Source organism: Microtus oregoni, unplaced genomic scaffold, assembly GCF_018167655.1.
Source record: "Microtus oregoni isolate MIOR12 unplaced genomic scaffold, Mior012 000072F_ref0000427, whole genome shotgun sequence".
Classification (NCBI taxonomy): Eukaryota; Metazoa; Chordata; class Mammalia; order Rodentia; family Cricetidae; genus Microtus; species Microtus oregoni.
The window spans coordinates 5841831-5859112 of NW_024543979.1; the positions used below are offsets into that span (position 1 = coordinate 5841831).

The following is a 17282-nucleotide window of genomic DNA, read 5'->3' on the forward strand; positions in this document are numbered from 1 at the left end:
ACATGTGTACACACACCTAAATGTGAGTACACCTAACACAATAACACAAACCTATAATATAACATTTCTCTCTCTCTCTCTCTCTCTCTCTCTCTCTCTCTCTCTCGAAGCTTCCTGAAGATCTTAATCATCTTTCCTTAATAGTCAAGCCTCTCTAGCCATTGGGAGGCACCCTAAAGCTATGGGTTTCAAGCAAAGGCACCCTAAGGCTATGTGTGGTGTGCCACACATAAATTACAGTAAAAATTCTGAAAATTGTGACCCTTATGAGAAATTATGCTTGGAACATGCTGTAGTTACTAAAGAAATTTAACATGAAAGTGTATCTTTAAAGCCACATTATAGCTCAAAATAGACAAGGACCACAAAAGTGATATCTATATGACACATCAAGAAAAACCGAGTCCCTTCTGGTTACCCCACACTCATATTAAAAGAAACCCAAAATATTAAAGCCAATTGTAAACAGGGCGACAAAAAAAATGAGTAAATAAGTAAACTAAGGACTTTTATGTATCAACGCATTATTAGCAGAATAAAAAGAAACACACAGAAGGAAAAAATGTATGTGAATCATGTATCTGGTGGAGGATTCACATATCAGAAATAAAAGTAACTATAACTTAATAGCAGAGAAAAATTAAGAGCCATGAGATAGTTCATCAGGTAAGATGATTGCTGCCAAGCTTGAGACCTGAGTACAATCCCAGAAACCCATAGGGATCAGCTGTTGTCAATTGTCCCATGACCTCCATGTGCATGCTCTAGGTCACACATGCCCACACATATACACACACTAAAGAAATAAATAATTGTAGAATGAAATGAAAACATTCTTATTTCAAATGGACAATTGCAGACACTTCATAAAACACCCAATGAATTATGACTTATTTTTTGCTGATATTTTATTCAAAACAAGAAAGAACATAAGTTTGGGTGAGAGTGTGGACATATTGGAGCCATTGTGTGTGTTGTGAGAATATAAAATAGGACAGTAGCGTTTGAGACAGGATAGCAGCTCCACAAACAATTAACACAGTGGCTTATGATTTGGCAACTCTAACTTTCTGCCTTACAGACCAAAAGTCCAGAGCTCAAACAGATGTACTTGCACACTCAGCAGCATGATTCATGGCAATCAAAGGTAAGAGTGAAACGCATTCCCAACCACAAGTGAATGGGAAGCAACACAGCATAGTCACACAATGGACGATTATTTTGTTTCCTTACAGAGCCCAAGAATTCCTCACACATGCTACACTTTGATGAACCCTGAGGACATTACACTAATGGAAAGGCGACAGTCAAAAAACAAGACCAAAACCAAAATACAGATACTTGTGTGACTCCAATTCAGGGTTCCCACGTTAGACATATTCAGTGACAGAAACTAGAATGGCTGATGCCAGGAATCAGGAGTGGGTGGTATGGGGAGTCTTCATTCCGAACTTGAGATGATAAAAAAAATGCCTTACGTTTTGAGTGTGGCGGTAGTATGAAGCTACTTCATACACAAAAACTGGTAAAACATAAGGCTGAGCTTTTCGCTCAGCTTTCAATATACCAAGACACTTTATCACACAATAAAACATTTACTCTGTTCTTATAGTTAATTTCAATTTTGAGTGGATTTATATAAGCTCAAACAGTGTGACAGCATTTTCTGAATTGCTTACCTGGCATGGACTTCAGTATAATCATTTCTTAGGACACAGAAAGCTGTACTCACAGTAACGGACAGTATGATAATGATAATTGCCTTTTACAAAGAAAACAGGGAAAATAAAAAATTTCCATTAGGAGTAGAAAATATTATACACATTGTCAATTATTTTAACATATATGTTTTACTAATCAGATCTCTGAAGTGATAAAAACACTATATTATGACCAGAGTCCCTGGAAGAACACACAACACGCATGTCAATAGACTGCTCATACATCAGACTGACAGTGAAGGTCTCTGCAGTCTGAGGCTCCAACAGTGCAGACCCTGGAAAAGGTAAGACTTCTCCAGTGCTCAACCAGAAATAGCCAGTGAAGGGCTCAGTTCAGGTAATAAAACCTGGATGACAAAGGGTGGGAGAGAATGCAGGCACCTGGGGAGGTTAGGGAACAAACCCAGGTGAGTGACAGAAAGTGTTCACCTAAACTGAGGTCTCAACACTGGTGCCAGTGAACATGTGCAGTTTTCTACCTCAAGTGACTCTAGGAAACTCAGGCTTTCTTTACTCTTATAGATAGAATCAAGTGCACCCCAGGCCAGGCGGACAGCTCAATGACAGAACCCTCACAACATACAGTAATGCTAATCCCCTCAAGTGGCAACCAAATAACAAAATTAAAAATGGCTCACAACACAGTTCCTAGCAATGGGATTCTGTGTGCTGAGAAGGGTGAGCTGGTTCTCACCTGTGTCACCTCTGTGCCTGTGTTGGAACCAGCACTATTGCTGTCACCAAAGTAGTCATACAGTGTCATCTGGGTCTCTCGATGCTCCCCTTGTCTGTCATTTCTGTCACTGCTGCTCCATCACCCTCAGCCACAGCAGTCTGGGCTTCAAGTCTTATCTAAGCTGCCAGCTGCATCAGACCCTCATTACCCTCTATCTAGTCACTCTCTGTAGACTGTCACAAGAGCCTGCACTGCTTTGCTTTTGGGCTCAAAATGGCTTTAGAAGGTTCTTCAATTAGCAAAGCTGCAATGCCATATAATGCTGTAACTTATTTGAAATATTCTGTTATTTCTCTGATAATATTTTAAAAGTAGAATATTATGATGCAAGAAAAGCATTCTAACATGTAACTTGATAATTTAGAAAACAAAATTCCAGGGCTTGGATATAAGACTCAGCAGTTATGACTACTTGCTGCTGTTAATAAGACAACAAAAGGAGATCAAGGGGATACAAATTAGAAAAGAAGTCAAACTATCACTATTTGCTGATGATATGATAGTTTACATAGGCAACCCCAAAAATTCTACCAAGGAACTTCTATAGCTGATAAACACCTCCACTAATGTATCAGGATACAAGATTAACTTGAAAAAATCAGTAGCCCTCCTTTATACAGATGACAAATGAACTAAGAGAGAAATCAGAGAAGCATCACCCTTCACAAAAGCCACAAATAACATAAAATATCTTGGAGTAACTCTACCCAAACAAGTGGAAGACTTGTATGACAAGAGCTTTAAATCTTTGAAGAAAGAAATTGAAGAAGAAACCAGAAAACGAAAAGACTTCCCATGTTCTTGAGTAGGTAGAATTAGAATAGAAAAATGACAATCTTACTAAAAGCAATCTCCAGAGTCAATGCAATGCTCATCAAAATCTCAGCAAAATTCTTCACAGACCTTGAAAGAACAGTACTCAACTTCATATGGAAAGTCAAAAAAAAAAACCGAGATAGCCAAAACAATCCTGTACAATAAAGAAATTTCTGGAGGCATCACAAGTCTAACTTCAAACTCTACTATAGAGCTACAGTACTGAGAACAGACTGGTACTGACATAAAAACAGATAGGAGGCCCAATGGAACTGAACTGAAGACCAAGATATCAATCCACACAGCTACGAACACCTGATTTTTGACAAAGAAACAAAAACTATAAAATGGAAAAAAGAAAGCATATTCAACAATTGTGCTGACATAACTGGATATCAACATGTAGAAGAATGAAAATAGATCTGTATCTACTGCCATGCACAAAACTCAACTCCAAATGGATCAATGACCACAACATAAAGCCAGTCACACTGAACCTCATAGAAGGGAAAGTGGGGAGTACACTTGAATGCATTGGCATAGGAGGTCACTTCCTAAATATTACCCCAGCAGCACAGACACTGAGAACAACAGTTAATAAATGGGACCTCCTGAAACTGGGAAGTTTCTGTAAATCAAAGGCTGTAGTCAACAAGACAAAAGGGAAAAGATTTTCACCAACCCCACATCAGATGGAGGACTGATCTCCAAAGTATAAAAAGAACTCAAGGAGCTTGACATCAAAAGAACAAATAATCCCATAAAAAATGGCGCACAGACCTAACCAGAGAACTCTCAACAGAGGAATCTAAAATGGTTGAAAGACACTTAAGGAAATGCTAAACATCCTTATCCATCAGAGAAATGCAAATCAAAACAACTCTGAGATTCCATCTTACACCTGTAAGAATGGCCAAGAACAAAAACATTGATGACAACTTATGCCGGAGAGGTTGTGGGGTAAAGGGAACACTCCTCTATTGCTTGTGGGAGTGTAAATGGGTACAGACCTTTTGGATAACAGTATGGTAATTTCTCAGAAAATTAGGAAACAACCTTCCTTAAAATCCAGCAATATCACTTTTGGGTATATGTTCATAAAATGCTCAATCGTACCACAAGGACATCTGCTCAACTATGTTCATGGCAGCATTGTTTGTCATAGCCAGAACCTGGAAACAACCTAAATGCCTCTCAATCAAAGAATGGTTAAGGAAAATGTGGTACATTTACACAGTGGAGTACTACACAGCAGAAAAAATGATATCTTGAAATTTTGGGGCAAATGGATGGATCTAGAAAACATCATATTGAGTGAGGTAACCCAGAGCCATAAATACAAATATCATATGTACTCTTTCATAAATGGTTTTTAGACATAAAGTAAAGAAAAACCAGCCTACAATTCACAATCCTAGAGGACCCAGACAACAAAGAGGACTCTGAGAGAGACATATATGGATGTAATCTACATGGGAAGTAGAAAAAAACAGGATTTCTTGAGAAAATTGGGAGCATGGTGACCTTGGGAGAGGGTATAAGGGAAGGGGGGATGAAAGGAAAGGAGTGGAAAAAGACATATAGCTCAATAAAAACAAGATAAAAAAAAACCTAAATGGAAAAAAAGAGTACTTGCGGTTCTTGCAGAGGACCTGGGATTCAGCACCCAAATGGCCCCTAAAGACCTTCTGTAACTCCAGTTCCAGAGAATCTGATGCCTTCTTTTGGCCTTCACAGATAAACATTCAGACAAAACACACATTCATAAAAAATAAATAAATTTAAAAAATTAGTCCTCAATTCCTAGCATTGCTAACACACACACACACACACACACACACACACACACACATCTTATTGTCTCACTGTTGAGCAATGAGTAACCCAATTGATGAATGTAACTCACTTTTTTCCAACCATATTGAATCTTTTTCCCCCAGAAAAAAAATGGACATAAAAATGCCTCCTTAATGACATAGTGCCCAAGACAGGAGCAAAGTATTTGGAGCAACTGACAGTATATCTCAAAGGGTAAAAATATTCACATACACAGAGGGAAGAAAGCAACATTGAAATATGAGGCACACATGTTAACAAGTTAGTGGGGTTTCATTACAGCCAAAAACACCTGACGTTTTAGAACACAACAAAAACTAAATGCCTGATAATAAAATAACAATGTACAACTTAGTATAAGTTCTTTGGATGGATGCAGGTCCACAGTAGAGTGATTGTTCTCTAATGGTTATGGCCCCAGGGTCAAACACTAACTAACACAGCAGAATCAGCAACATCATGAAATGAAAAATAACTGAATAAGTGATGGCCCAGTGAGCTGGAAGAACCACATTTCTGTGTGACATTGAGGTTAAAATAACAGAAAACCTTAAGGCATGATGATCCTTGTTACAGAGTCACTTTAAAGAAAAGTAGAACTTCACCTCCTCCCAGTTCCAGTTGGCTGACAGGGAAGAGCATTGTTCAGTCCAGTTACTATGTGTGTGTGGGCTGCACTCTTGGAGTAGCTGCTGCTTTCACACGCTGGACTCCTGATGAGGGAACAGCACTCAGCAATGGGCTCATCTCAGACAGTCGATGCTCAGGCTCCCTCAGAGCTGTTCTATGGCCCTGTCTCCTCACCACATGATTTCAACCGTCCTTTCCCTCTCCAGTCATTTCCACCCTTCTCTACTTAAACTTTCTCCAAGTTCACTCTTTCATCTGACAGGCTATAGTTTTTTTTTTCTTTTTTTTTTCTTTTTTTTTATTTTTTATTTTTTTTTTCTTACCTCCCATTTCCCTTCCCCTCCTCCCACCCTTCTCCCCCTCCTCCCACCCTTCTCCCCCTCCTCCCACCCTTCTCCCCCTCCCCCCACTCCTCTCCCCCTCCCTCTCCAGTCCACAGAGCAGTCCGGGTTCCCTGCCCTGTGTTAAGTCCTAGGTCCTCTCCGTCCATATGTAGGAAGGTGAACATCCAAACTGGCTAGGCTCCCACAAAGCCAGAACATTAAGTAGGATCAAAACCCCCTGCCATTGTCCTTGGTGTCTCATCAGTGACAGGCTATAGTTTTATCTATTTTTCCAGTTTTCATCCATCCACCCACATGAAAAGTTTCATCAGGAAAAAAAGTCTTATCCTCATTTAGTCATTTCTGGACTTTGAACTTGTAGGATGCGCTGTTGAAATAAAGCAGACAGGTGTGAGGAGCTACCAGGTGTGCTGGATTTCTTTTTGCATGCCCTGAATTAAATTTCCTACTTGGATTAGCCATTATTGTTCCTATAAATAAATATCAATCACTAAAAGTGTTTTCCGTGAGTAAAAAGTTAATCATGGTCTACTTGCTCTCTTGAATATTTCTCTATGCCAGGCAGAGTGGGGATGACAAACACATGGAAGGGAGCAGAAGATAAGTGTGGCCCTGCAGTAGACTGACTCAGAAACAAATTGCTCCCACGTGAGTTTTTCACAATAAAATTAAAATAACTCATCAGATTACCTGGATTCCAGTGACCCATGGAAAACCCAGAAAATTTTTAAATGAACGACAGATAATCCACCAGAGCTGATGCCAGAAAGGGGTGACACACGTGATCTCCTCCAAGGCTGAGCTCTTCCCTGCCTTCTGTTCCCCCAAGAGTCGATTCAGGTCAGTTCTCATTTTGCTGTATAAGGAGGACTGGGCATACATATTGGCTAATTCTTCTGTGACTTCATGCTGTCTCTCAGAAAGCTCTTTATATTTGTCAGCTTTGGAATGAAAATGGATAAAGATAAGAAACAGGCAAAAGTGTAAGTGATTTTTTTTTCTGAATAATGTAAATTATGTGTCAGTTTTTCTTTCAGACAGTACCCTAGACTGGCCTCAAAGTTGCTCTGAAGTAAAGTGTGACCTTAAACTTCTCTAGGTCCTTCTGTTTATGTCTCAAGTGCTGAAATTACAGGCATGCACCTTCACACCCAGTTATACGCTGCTAGGAACCAAACTCATGGCTTTGCGCATGCTAGGCAAGCACTCTACCAGCTGAGCTCCACCTTCAGCCCACCAAACTTTGAACATAAAATAATTTCTCCTGTGTAATTTCTTCACCGATTAGAAAAGTGTCCCTAACTGACCTGACTACTGTCATTACCCCATGGACACAGCAATCTGATTGGCCTTTTCCCATATGGGCCCCAATTCTTAATAAAATTCTTTTTCCCCTCTGTATCTATACTTCTTAACATAAAACTCTGGTCCCTGCCCTAGTCCATGTGTGAACACATATGCAAATGTTTATGCAAATTTATAAACTGTCGACTATCTTGTTTTTAAAATAGCCAGGCATGGTGACATAGCTCTGTAATACCTACTTGGATGTTGAGGCAGAACGAACACACATTTAAGGCCAGTCTTGCCACATAAGCAAACCCTATCTAAAACTATTGCAAGAATAACATGACAAGCAATAGGTGCATTACTTTTAACCAGAAATTTCTCTTTTGACAATGTCATCTAAATTTTCTTTATAAATTAAATTAAAAACACCAGCACCAACAGAGAGCAATATCTATTAGCTAATTTTATACACTAAATTAACATAAAAGCTATTCTCTAAAGAGACACACAATTGTGTTTTAATGAAGACTCACATACCTTCATGGTCATCTTCCTCTGTATCTAATAGAGTAGAGAAGCCTCCATTAATGACATCTAGGAAGAAGTCTGCAGGGTTGTTGTGGGAATCATAGTTGTAACCTACAAGGAAGGTAGGGCAAGAACACAAACCTGAGGACCTTCTTTCAAAGAGAGTGAAAGGGGAAGAAGAGAGAATCTAACAACGTCTCCCTCTCCTTGCCCCTCCCCCCCACCACTTATCCTCTTCTATTATATATATATTCATAATATTTCAACAATCTCTGCTTCACTGCCTGTTGTATACATGTGTACATATATGTTGATGTTATACAAACATAAATGATATATATATATATAACGCAGGCATAGACAGAGTAGACATAGCCTAGACATAGACCAAGACAACTAGACATACACATAGATTAAACATAGGAATATACTAGGCATAGACATAGTCATAGGCATAGACTAGAAGTGGACATAGAATAGACCTAGACTAGACGTAGGCTAAACATAGGCACAGATAAAAGAATTCTTCCTGTGAAAGAATCATTTGAGCACAACCTAATTTTTTATTAGACTTCATAGACTCATGAATATTCTCACATATTTAATGAAAAGTATTAATTAGAAACAAAGAGTGATGGACAACAAATATTTAAATCTATATTTGTTGTCAATGAGACTCATCCATAACTATATCCATATTACTTTAAGATGAAACTGATGGCATGGATCATTAAAAAACATTTCATCATTCAATCTGACTATGAACAAACCAGGCAGACTGAAAACATAAGACCACAGAAGCCAGACCTGAGTCACTATAGCCCCCATGCATCATCTAAACCTGAAATGCAAAGTTACAGTAAAGTTAAGTGACCTCTCAGAGTCAGGTCACACTAGGGGCAAACTGAAAACAACCATCTACTATGTGAACATGAACACGATGATGCTGGGCCTTTCCAATGCTGTTCAAGAGATGGATTAGAGGGCCTGAGCCCAGCATGTTAATTAAGAGGGTCACCATGACTAGGAAGCAGAACAAGAGACTCAGTAGAAATCCTATACACAGGCATGATATAGGACAGTAGAAAGACAGCAACCTTCTCAACAAGCCTATGCTGCACAAATAGCAGAATCCTGTCACCAAATAACCAAAGATATTTAAAATGGAGAAACCCACACACAGTAAGTCTGCACAAGGGCCAAGCTGCATTCCTGAGAACCCCTCTTCTCTCCCCATATCCCGTGACTGAAGGAGCTCTCACGGCAAAGCCAGCCATACCTGCAGATTTGAAGTACTCCAAAGCCTCCTGTGCAGGCCCGTGAAACATGACATTTCCTGAGGCCACTAAGGTGAGGCTGTCAAACAGTCTGAAGATGGAGTATGGGGGCTGATTAATGGAGAAGATGATTGTCCGTCCCCTCATAGACATCCTAAGTTTAAAGAGGAAAAAGTAATAAGTCACTGGACAGAGAAAACTTGAGATTCTCAACAAAATATTTTATTCCTGAAGTTATACTCTTCATTCCCATTTTACTTTGAATTCTCCTTAAAAAAATACCTTGTCTTACTTGTTTCATGCACCTGATAGAGAAACCAAGCTCCAAGCCTTTATTTAAGAGATTAGGACTTCTAATGTGTGGGATGTTAGTAATTCAAGGTCCACTCAAGTGTTACTGGCAATGTTGAGCTGTGCACAATTTTCTAGACAATGAACAGAAATATCTGGGAGTGAGGGCAGGGAATCCATATCATGAGCAGGCTGCTCAGGTGATTGACAGGTTCACCCAAGCTTGAGAAGCAATGACAGAGCAAACATTACAGCTGTGACTGTAAGCACAATTCCCCTCAATCGTTCACACTTTTTTTCTTCAGGAAATGGTTTTCACTGTTCTATGATGTGACTCACATTCCTAACTACTGCTCTCCCTAAACACTTCAGCAATAACCACATTTCAACTTCCACAATATTGGCAAAAGACAATTCTAATATAATTTCCACTTTTTGTTGATGAGGCGTTGTGGGATTTTAATTTGTTTAGTCAATGACTTTTGGGAAAACAAGGCCTAAGGCATGGTCTTGTCTGCATAAATGACTGCTTAAGAACTGAGGGAGAGTGGTCACATGCTCTCTCTCTCTCTCTCTCTCTCTCTCTCTCTCTCTCTCTCTTGCTTTATCTTTCTCTGTCTCTGTCTCTCTGTCTCTCTCTCTCTCTCTGATGGTCAGAGCAAGGGCAAGGAGCAACTGGTTCAAGTTCCCCCTTGAAGAAGAGCAGGACACAGCAGTGGGATCATGGCAACGACTATTTGGTTCTGTATCAGTGAGTGTTTAGTCCCATTTTATAGCTAAGTGAATTCTTGAGATTCTTCAGAATAAGGCTTAAAAGGTCAAGTAATAGTCCAAGGGGTCAGTTAGTGAGGGACAAAGCTGGGACTGGATCATTGTTTTAATTACATAATAGAAAAAAAATAAGCTGATCAACCATTTCAGGAAGTCATATCTTCTGTTAGGAGAAAGAATAACCAAAAACAGTGCTTAAAACTGCTTTGAATATATGTTTACAAAAGCTGATTATGGTAATATATATGTCCTCTACTGACCAGCTCAGCTGCCACCCAGGCACACATCCAGGGCTTTGAGTTTTCCCAACCCAACATGTACCCCATCTGTGACCTGCTGGAAGGCATGTAAGGGGTGTTCTGGGAGGGTGAAGTGTGGATATGGGGGAACTGACTGGGAGTTGCATGGGATTGGAGTGCATGATGTGAAATTCCCAAAGAATCAATAAAGAATTATGTTTTGTTCTAAATCTGGATAGGCTGGCATATCTGTAATATCCCAGAACTTGGTTGGATCAAGAGTTCAAGGTCCACCAAAGTTACAAAAGACTCTATTTCATTAAGACAAACAGAAAGAACAAAAGAAAGAGAGTGAGGAGGAAGGGATGGAAGAAGGAATTAAGGAAGGAAGTTAGGGAAGCAAAGAAGAAATGAAGATAGCTAGAGAGGAAGGGAAAGAAAGAAAACGGAAAAAAGTGAGGGAGCTAGACATGGTAGTGCACACCTTGAATTCCAGCAGGACAACCACATGGTAGACAGGAGATCAGGGCACAATAATGGTCTACTAGCCAATTGTTTTCCTTGTTGGGCTGTTTATAAATCTCAAAAGAAAAAGCTACAATTTCATCTAATATAACTGGCAACCACAAGATGTTTAGATGATCAAAATTCAAGCCAGGCAAGCAATATGGCTCAATGGGTAAAGACACTTGACGCCAAGTCTCAAGACTTGATTTCCATCCCCAGAACCCAGTGAGTGAAAGGAGAAAACCAAGTCCCTTGAGTTTTCCTATGACCTCTACAAACATGCTACATATGCACACACACACACACACACACACACACACACACAGAGAGAGAGAGAGAGAGAGAGAGAGAGAGAGAGAAAGAGAGAGAGAAAATAAATAGATAAATAAAATGGAAAAAATTAAAATGATTTTACCACAAGGATGCACTTCCAGAAGTGTTGGAGACCAAGGAGAACACAGCATATCAGGGACTGAATCTGCTCCCAGAACACTGAGAGAAACCACACTTGGGATGACCCAATGCAAAGCACGAAGACTACCCATGGCATGAAACACAGCAACAGAGAAGCATTCCATACTGAAAAATGAGCAAGAACTTGATCATAGAGAGTATCCTGAAGTAGACAGGAAAAGGGACAGATAGGGAAGGTGGTGACACCAGAGGAGTCTACAGGCTAGAAGGTGGCAAGTCCCCAGTTGCTGACTTCCTCACTTGAAGGTACAATGGAAAAGTGATCTTGGTTCCTGGAGGGACAGGAAAAGATATGTAGTGACCATGATGTCAGAACAAATCAAAGAAAAGGGAGAAGGAAGGAAAGACAAAGAGCACAGTAAAGTTCAACAGCCAGGAACCTAGGTCCTGGGAAAGGGATATTCCTTACATGGTCCATGGGGTTATTCAGTCAGTTTGGAACTCTTACTAGTTTTTAAAATGTAAAAACCTAACTCTTACTATTTTTCTATAAATATTTCAGCCACAAAGCTATTTTGTGAGAGACGGGAATGCTATTTCTTTGATTCATTCTTCCCCAGGTTCAGGGTCAAGACCTTAGCAATCATTACCTCAGCCATCACATCCAGGGCTAATACCAAAGATAATCTAATTTATTCTATATTCAAAGACACCCAGAACCCACCATTTGATAGCTAGGAACTCCCACATCTCAGCCTCCTGCTGACATTTTACATCCCCATAGAGCAGCTGCACAACCTTCTCCATCATGCATTGTTCTGCTCTAAACTCGGAAGCTTTCCCACATCCCCTGCCTTGGAAAACCTTAGACCTTACAGTGATGCAGGGCATCTAGGCAATCTACATCCAACCCTACCAAACACTCTTCCTTTAGTTGTGAATGTGGAGGGCTGAATTGTGTCCTTCTAAGGACTCATTTGTGGAAGACTTCTTATGTAAGAACTTAAAAAGCAGCTATAATTGCAGATAAAGTCTTTAAAATGGGAATTAAATTTAAATGAGAATACTAGTGTGTCTTAATGTAATTGGTGTCCATTTAAGATCAGGGCATAGATACATAAATAGGAGACACCAAGCACAACTCAGTGACCCAGACCTCAGCAGACACAGACTAAAGATACCTTAATATCTGGCTTCAGGATCCAGAACTGTAAGATATTTAACTTCTGTCACTCAGTCTGTGGTGTCTTTAGCAGTGCACTAGCAAATTTCCATCCCCTAAGGCTGTGGGGTTCTGGTCAATGTGGTCTCTTTAATGTTCCAGACACACCAAACATGCATTGCCTCAGAACAAATGAGTTTTCTCTCCATCTAACACTCTGTTTGGATCTCACCCACCCATCCCCAGATCACCTAAACAATGTTTGAGGGTTATAGGGACATGCTATTTAAAGCAGTCTCCACCTTCACCACAGCCAACTTCCCCTATACTCTTGTCTCATTGTTCTTGACATGTATTCCTTGTTAATTGAAGTTTCCACCTAATAAACAAGGAAGAAATTCTGTAGCTTACCTCTGAATCTCCTGCACCAAAAATACACACAAGTGACCAGTTCTTAAGTGAGGAAAACTTAATGTTCCTGTGGCATTTACCTTCTCAGGACAGAGATGACATCACTAGTAGTGCTCCAGTCTAAGTCAGTGGTGGGGTCATCCAAGAACAAAATGGAATGCTCAGTGACCAGCTCCATTGCTATACTGGTTCTTTTCTCAAGCTCTTTAGACCTAGGCTAAAGCACCAACAGCCTTCATTATCAACAAGAACACCCACAGTCACTGTCATTTGATGAACAAGCCAATTCCAGCAATAAAAGGTATTGTTATATCATTATTCTGACAAGCAAAAATATGTGCACCTGGGAGAAGATTTCTTATTTCCAAGTGAGAAGAAAGAGGCTCAAGACAGACTTAACATGAAACCCAAGCTAATGACAGTTACTGTTTTTCTTTATCAAGTCACATATTCTAAAGTAATGAGTCATCACTTTCAAAAACAGGCACAGTGAAATCTCTGTCTAAAAGACAAGGAAGATGGGACAGAAGAAGAGGAAGTATCTCTAGTAATATCGTTGTCATTTTACACCTGTGCCAACACACACATGGACATACACATACATAGAGAGACATACAGATACAAATACACATACTGCTTTTTTGACAAAAATTACACATTTTCTTATCAGAGTCTTTTCAGTTCCTTAAGACCTCAAGAATTGACATTATTTACACTGTATAACAATACAGAATCCAGGACGTATCCTTCCAGACAAATCCAAAAGTTCATAGTTTATAGATCAAACTAGAGCAGTCATTGAACCAGCCAATGTCACGTGTAAGGTAATGGAATAACAAGGTTTAGGGGGACACAGAACTAGGGAACAATTTTCTCCAAACACGATAACCAAAGCCATGATCAAGCCCTACTGATAACATACAGCAAATGATGTTTTGGGGAATGTGGATAAGTGTGGTCAGGACAAAGATATAAAGGAATTATTCATTTTGATAGGTAAGAATAAAGTTTATAGGTAAGCAGATGTCCCTATTTTAATGGACGAAAAGTAAGTACTCAGGAGTAAGGAACTAATTAATGTTCTGTTAAAATGCTGCAGTGAGAAACAGCTTTACTGAGTATGCTGTTATAAACACTAAAATGCCATGAGACTGGTACTAATAAGTGTACTATTATGTTGGCTATACAACAGGTAATATTTTACAGTAACCACATATTGCCTCTACATTTCATAAATCAAAATCTGTGAAAGACTGAAAACAAGTCTTAGCAGGGAAAAACATTTGCCCCACAAGCCTGAAGCCTGGCTTCAATCTCTGGAATTCATATATGAAGCCGTATGAAGCATGTATGAAAGGGAATGCATCTGTAATTTCATCAAGATGCAATTACAATGAGATATTTGTTGATCAGGATCATCAGATACACGTGTAGGGCAACAGCAGAAAAAGGGAGACCCTGCCTTACAAACAAGTAGGAGGAGAAAACAGACCTTTGAAAAAGGTGTCCCATGACCTCCCTGTGTGTGCTGACATTCAGACACACACACACACACACACACACACACACACACACACACAATGCATGATGAAATCATGTACATACCTCTTTTAAAACTATCATTAAAAGTTATATCAAAATTATTGTAATCTACATTTCATGACTTTCAAGAAGTTAATAAATATCTTCATATGGTGTCCCTTAAAAAACAAGTAAGCAAAAAAAGTAAGCCACTTAGATCAATGATTAATTACTGTTAAAAACAAAACAAAAGAACCTATCTTATTGTAAACATAAAACCATGTCAATACACAGAGCCAATGTAAACAAAATTCCATCACTCAGGAAAAAAAGAAGCATGGTAAATGTCAGCTTTTCTATTGTTCTTCTCAACAAGACAACCAAAAACAACTATGGAGAAGTATGAAGGGAATCAACAGTCAGTACTCCTATTCCTCATTGGGTCTAAGAAGGAGACACCACAGGAGTAAAGCCATGACAATCTTATTCTGGGGAGTCCTTTCTCATCCATATATACAAATGTCTGCTCATGAGACATCTATATATGGCCTTCTCAATGATTTGATGTCATTGTGAGAGGCAGGACAGTTTGAAGGATTTGGAAAGAAGAGGGAGAGAAACCCAATGTTTAAAACTCTAGGCATATAGTATAGTATCTAATCAGGTTTTATAAACAACATAATAATAAAGAACGTTTGAGGAATGTGAATGGTTATAAACTGACAGGGCTGAGGATTTCAATATTTATTTCATTTTGATAGTTAAGAATAGAATGAGTATTCAGGGATGACATATTATACAATTTTTTTGTAGTAAGAAATCTGTTAGCTATTTACAACATCCAGCTGTGAAGCTCACCACTTATCTATTTCCTTTCCTCATCCTGTAAAAGTCTCAGCAGAAGGAGCCACTTGGTTCATTCATTGTTACACTTGCCCAAGTTGCCCAAGGTTGTATCTGTAAAATATTACACAGGGTCTTTAAATAAATTTTAACAGAAGATAAGGAAGCAAGGAGCAAAGGTAAAGTGTACCCTAGTTCCTCACTGGTTGCCAAGATAAAAAGTAAACAAGGAGCAAAAGGTTTTATTTCAGCACAAAGTTCAAAAGTACAGATGACCGTTGTAGGGAAGTCAAGACATAAAACGAATACAGCTGGTTACATCCAGTCAAGAGCACAGAGAGGTTGAATGCACACATGCCTCTCAGTGTTGAACTCACACTTTCCATTCTCATGCCACCCAGGCCCCAAACATAAAATGGTCCTGCCTACAGTGGGCTGGGTCTTTCCACATTGCTTTACTTAATCAAGAAAATCACTTACATAAATGCCAACAAGTCAACCTGATTATAATTCCTCACTGAGACTCTCATCTAGATGATTCCAGGTGATTCTAGACTGTATCAAGTTGACAGTTAAAACTAGCAAGCACAGACAGGATGAGATAAAAGCACAAAATGAAAGGCTACAGAAAATAACAAGCATTAAACAGTTAGAAGTAAATGCTAAAGAGACCAAGGCCAACCCTGAAAGGCAGAGACAGGTAGATCTCTGTGAGTTCAAAGCCAGTGGGTCTGCAGAGTGAGTTTCTGGACAGCCAAAGATACACAGAAAATCCCTGTGTTTAAAAACCAAAAATTAAAAAATAAAAAGCAAAGAAAACGAGTTTTTAAAAAAGCCATGTAAAGATGGAAAGTACACAGAGAATCTGAATATTGTGTATTACTTTGTTGTCTTTGAATTGTTTGACTGCTGAGGAAGGAGTAACAGCTGATAAAAGACATTTGATTATAAATGCTCCTGGATTAATCTAATCTATATATTATGAAAATGCTTTGACTTCAAAATTTAAGTGAATAAATATGGTAGTTTGGAGAAAGTGTTTTGTTTTGTTTTTTTCTACAGAGAATGAGAGTCTTTGGATTCATTCTGGGTTAAGAAAAATAATATTGGAAGAACCCCTGAAAAATCTCCAGTGGGAAAGGATGACCCAGATTATCCAATGTTTCAGAGTACATTAGTTGCAGTTTCCTCTGAGTTCTACATCCAGAACAGCTTCAAGACTTCGGGCTGAAATGACCTAGTAAGAATACTCTAGTAAGGACTTGACCACAATCCTAAATTTTCTTTGTGTCCTCATAAGATTATCAGTGCCCTCAAATAGCAGGAAGTAGTCTAGAAAACTACATTCACATTCCAAAAAATGATGTCAATCTTTGTTTAGCATTCTGATTACAAGTTTTTATGGATAATGGTCAGAAGAGAAAAGGCTAAACAAAGGACATTACATTCAGGGTCTTGTTTTAAAAGAAAAAAGGGGGAAATACCGTGGGATACAGAAAGCAGCCACTTTAAACACACAACTGCTGACAGAGGGTCATATAATCCACACAGGAATTTCTCTCTCTCAGTCTCTCAGATCTCTCTCTCTCTCTCTCTCTCTCTCTCTCTCTCTCTCTGTCTCTGTCTCTTATGGTGACATTTTGGCTCTGAGTCTTTTAAGATTTTCTTCACATTACCTGGACATTTGCAACTTTATCCAAATGCAGAAGTTCAAGGACCTCATTAATTCGCCTTCTTTGCCTTCTTTTTTCATCTCCTGTTAGAGCCATTGGAAGTCTAAGAGCTGCTGAGAACTCTATATTTTCTCTCACAGTCACCGTGTGCATCACCACGTCATTCTTAAAGTTAAATGGAAGTTTAATTTTAATTACAAATAGTTATCAGTAAGACCATTACTCTAATATATGTAATGTAGTCATATATAAAGCACACCCAATGTAATGCT

At 39.1% G+C, this 17282-nt stretch overlaps 1 protein-coding gene across 1 annotated transcript in view; it reads right to left on the reverse strand.

The window, feature by feature from the left end:
* The window catches only part of LOC121440939 (ATP-binding cassette sub-family G member 3-like), a 64671-nt gene that overhangs the window by 34559 nt on the left and 12830 nt on the right, over positions 1–17282 (reverse strand). Inside the window, 6 exon segments of the mRNA XM_041641977.1 lie at positions 1680–1762; positions 6774–7024; positions 7911–8012; positions 9181–9332; positions 13054–13190; positions 17014–17175. Of these exon segments, the coding sequence (XP_041497911.1) occupies positions 1680–1762; positions 6774–7024; positions 7911–8012; positions 9181–9332; positions 13054–13190; positions 17014–17175 (887 nt within the window).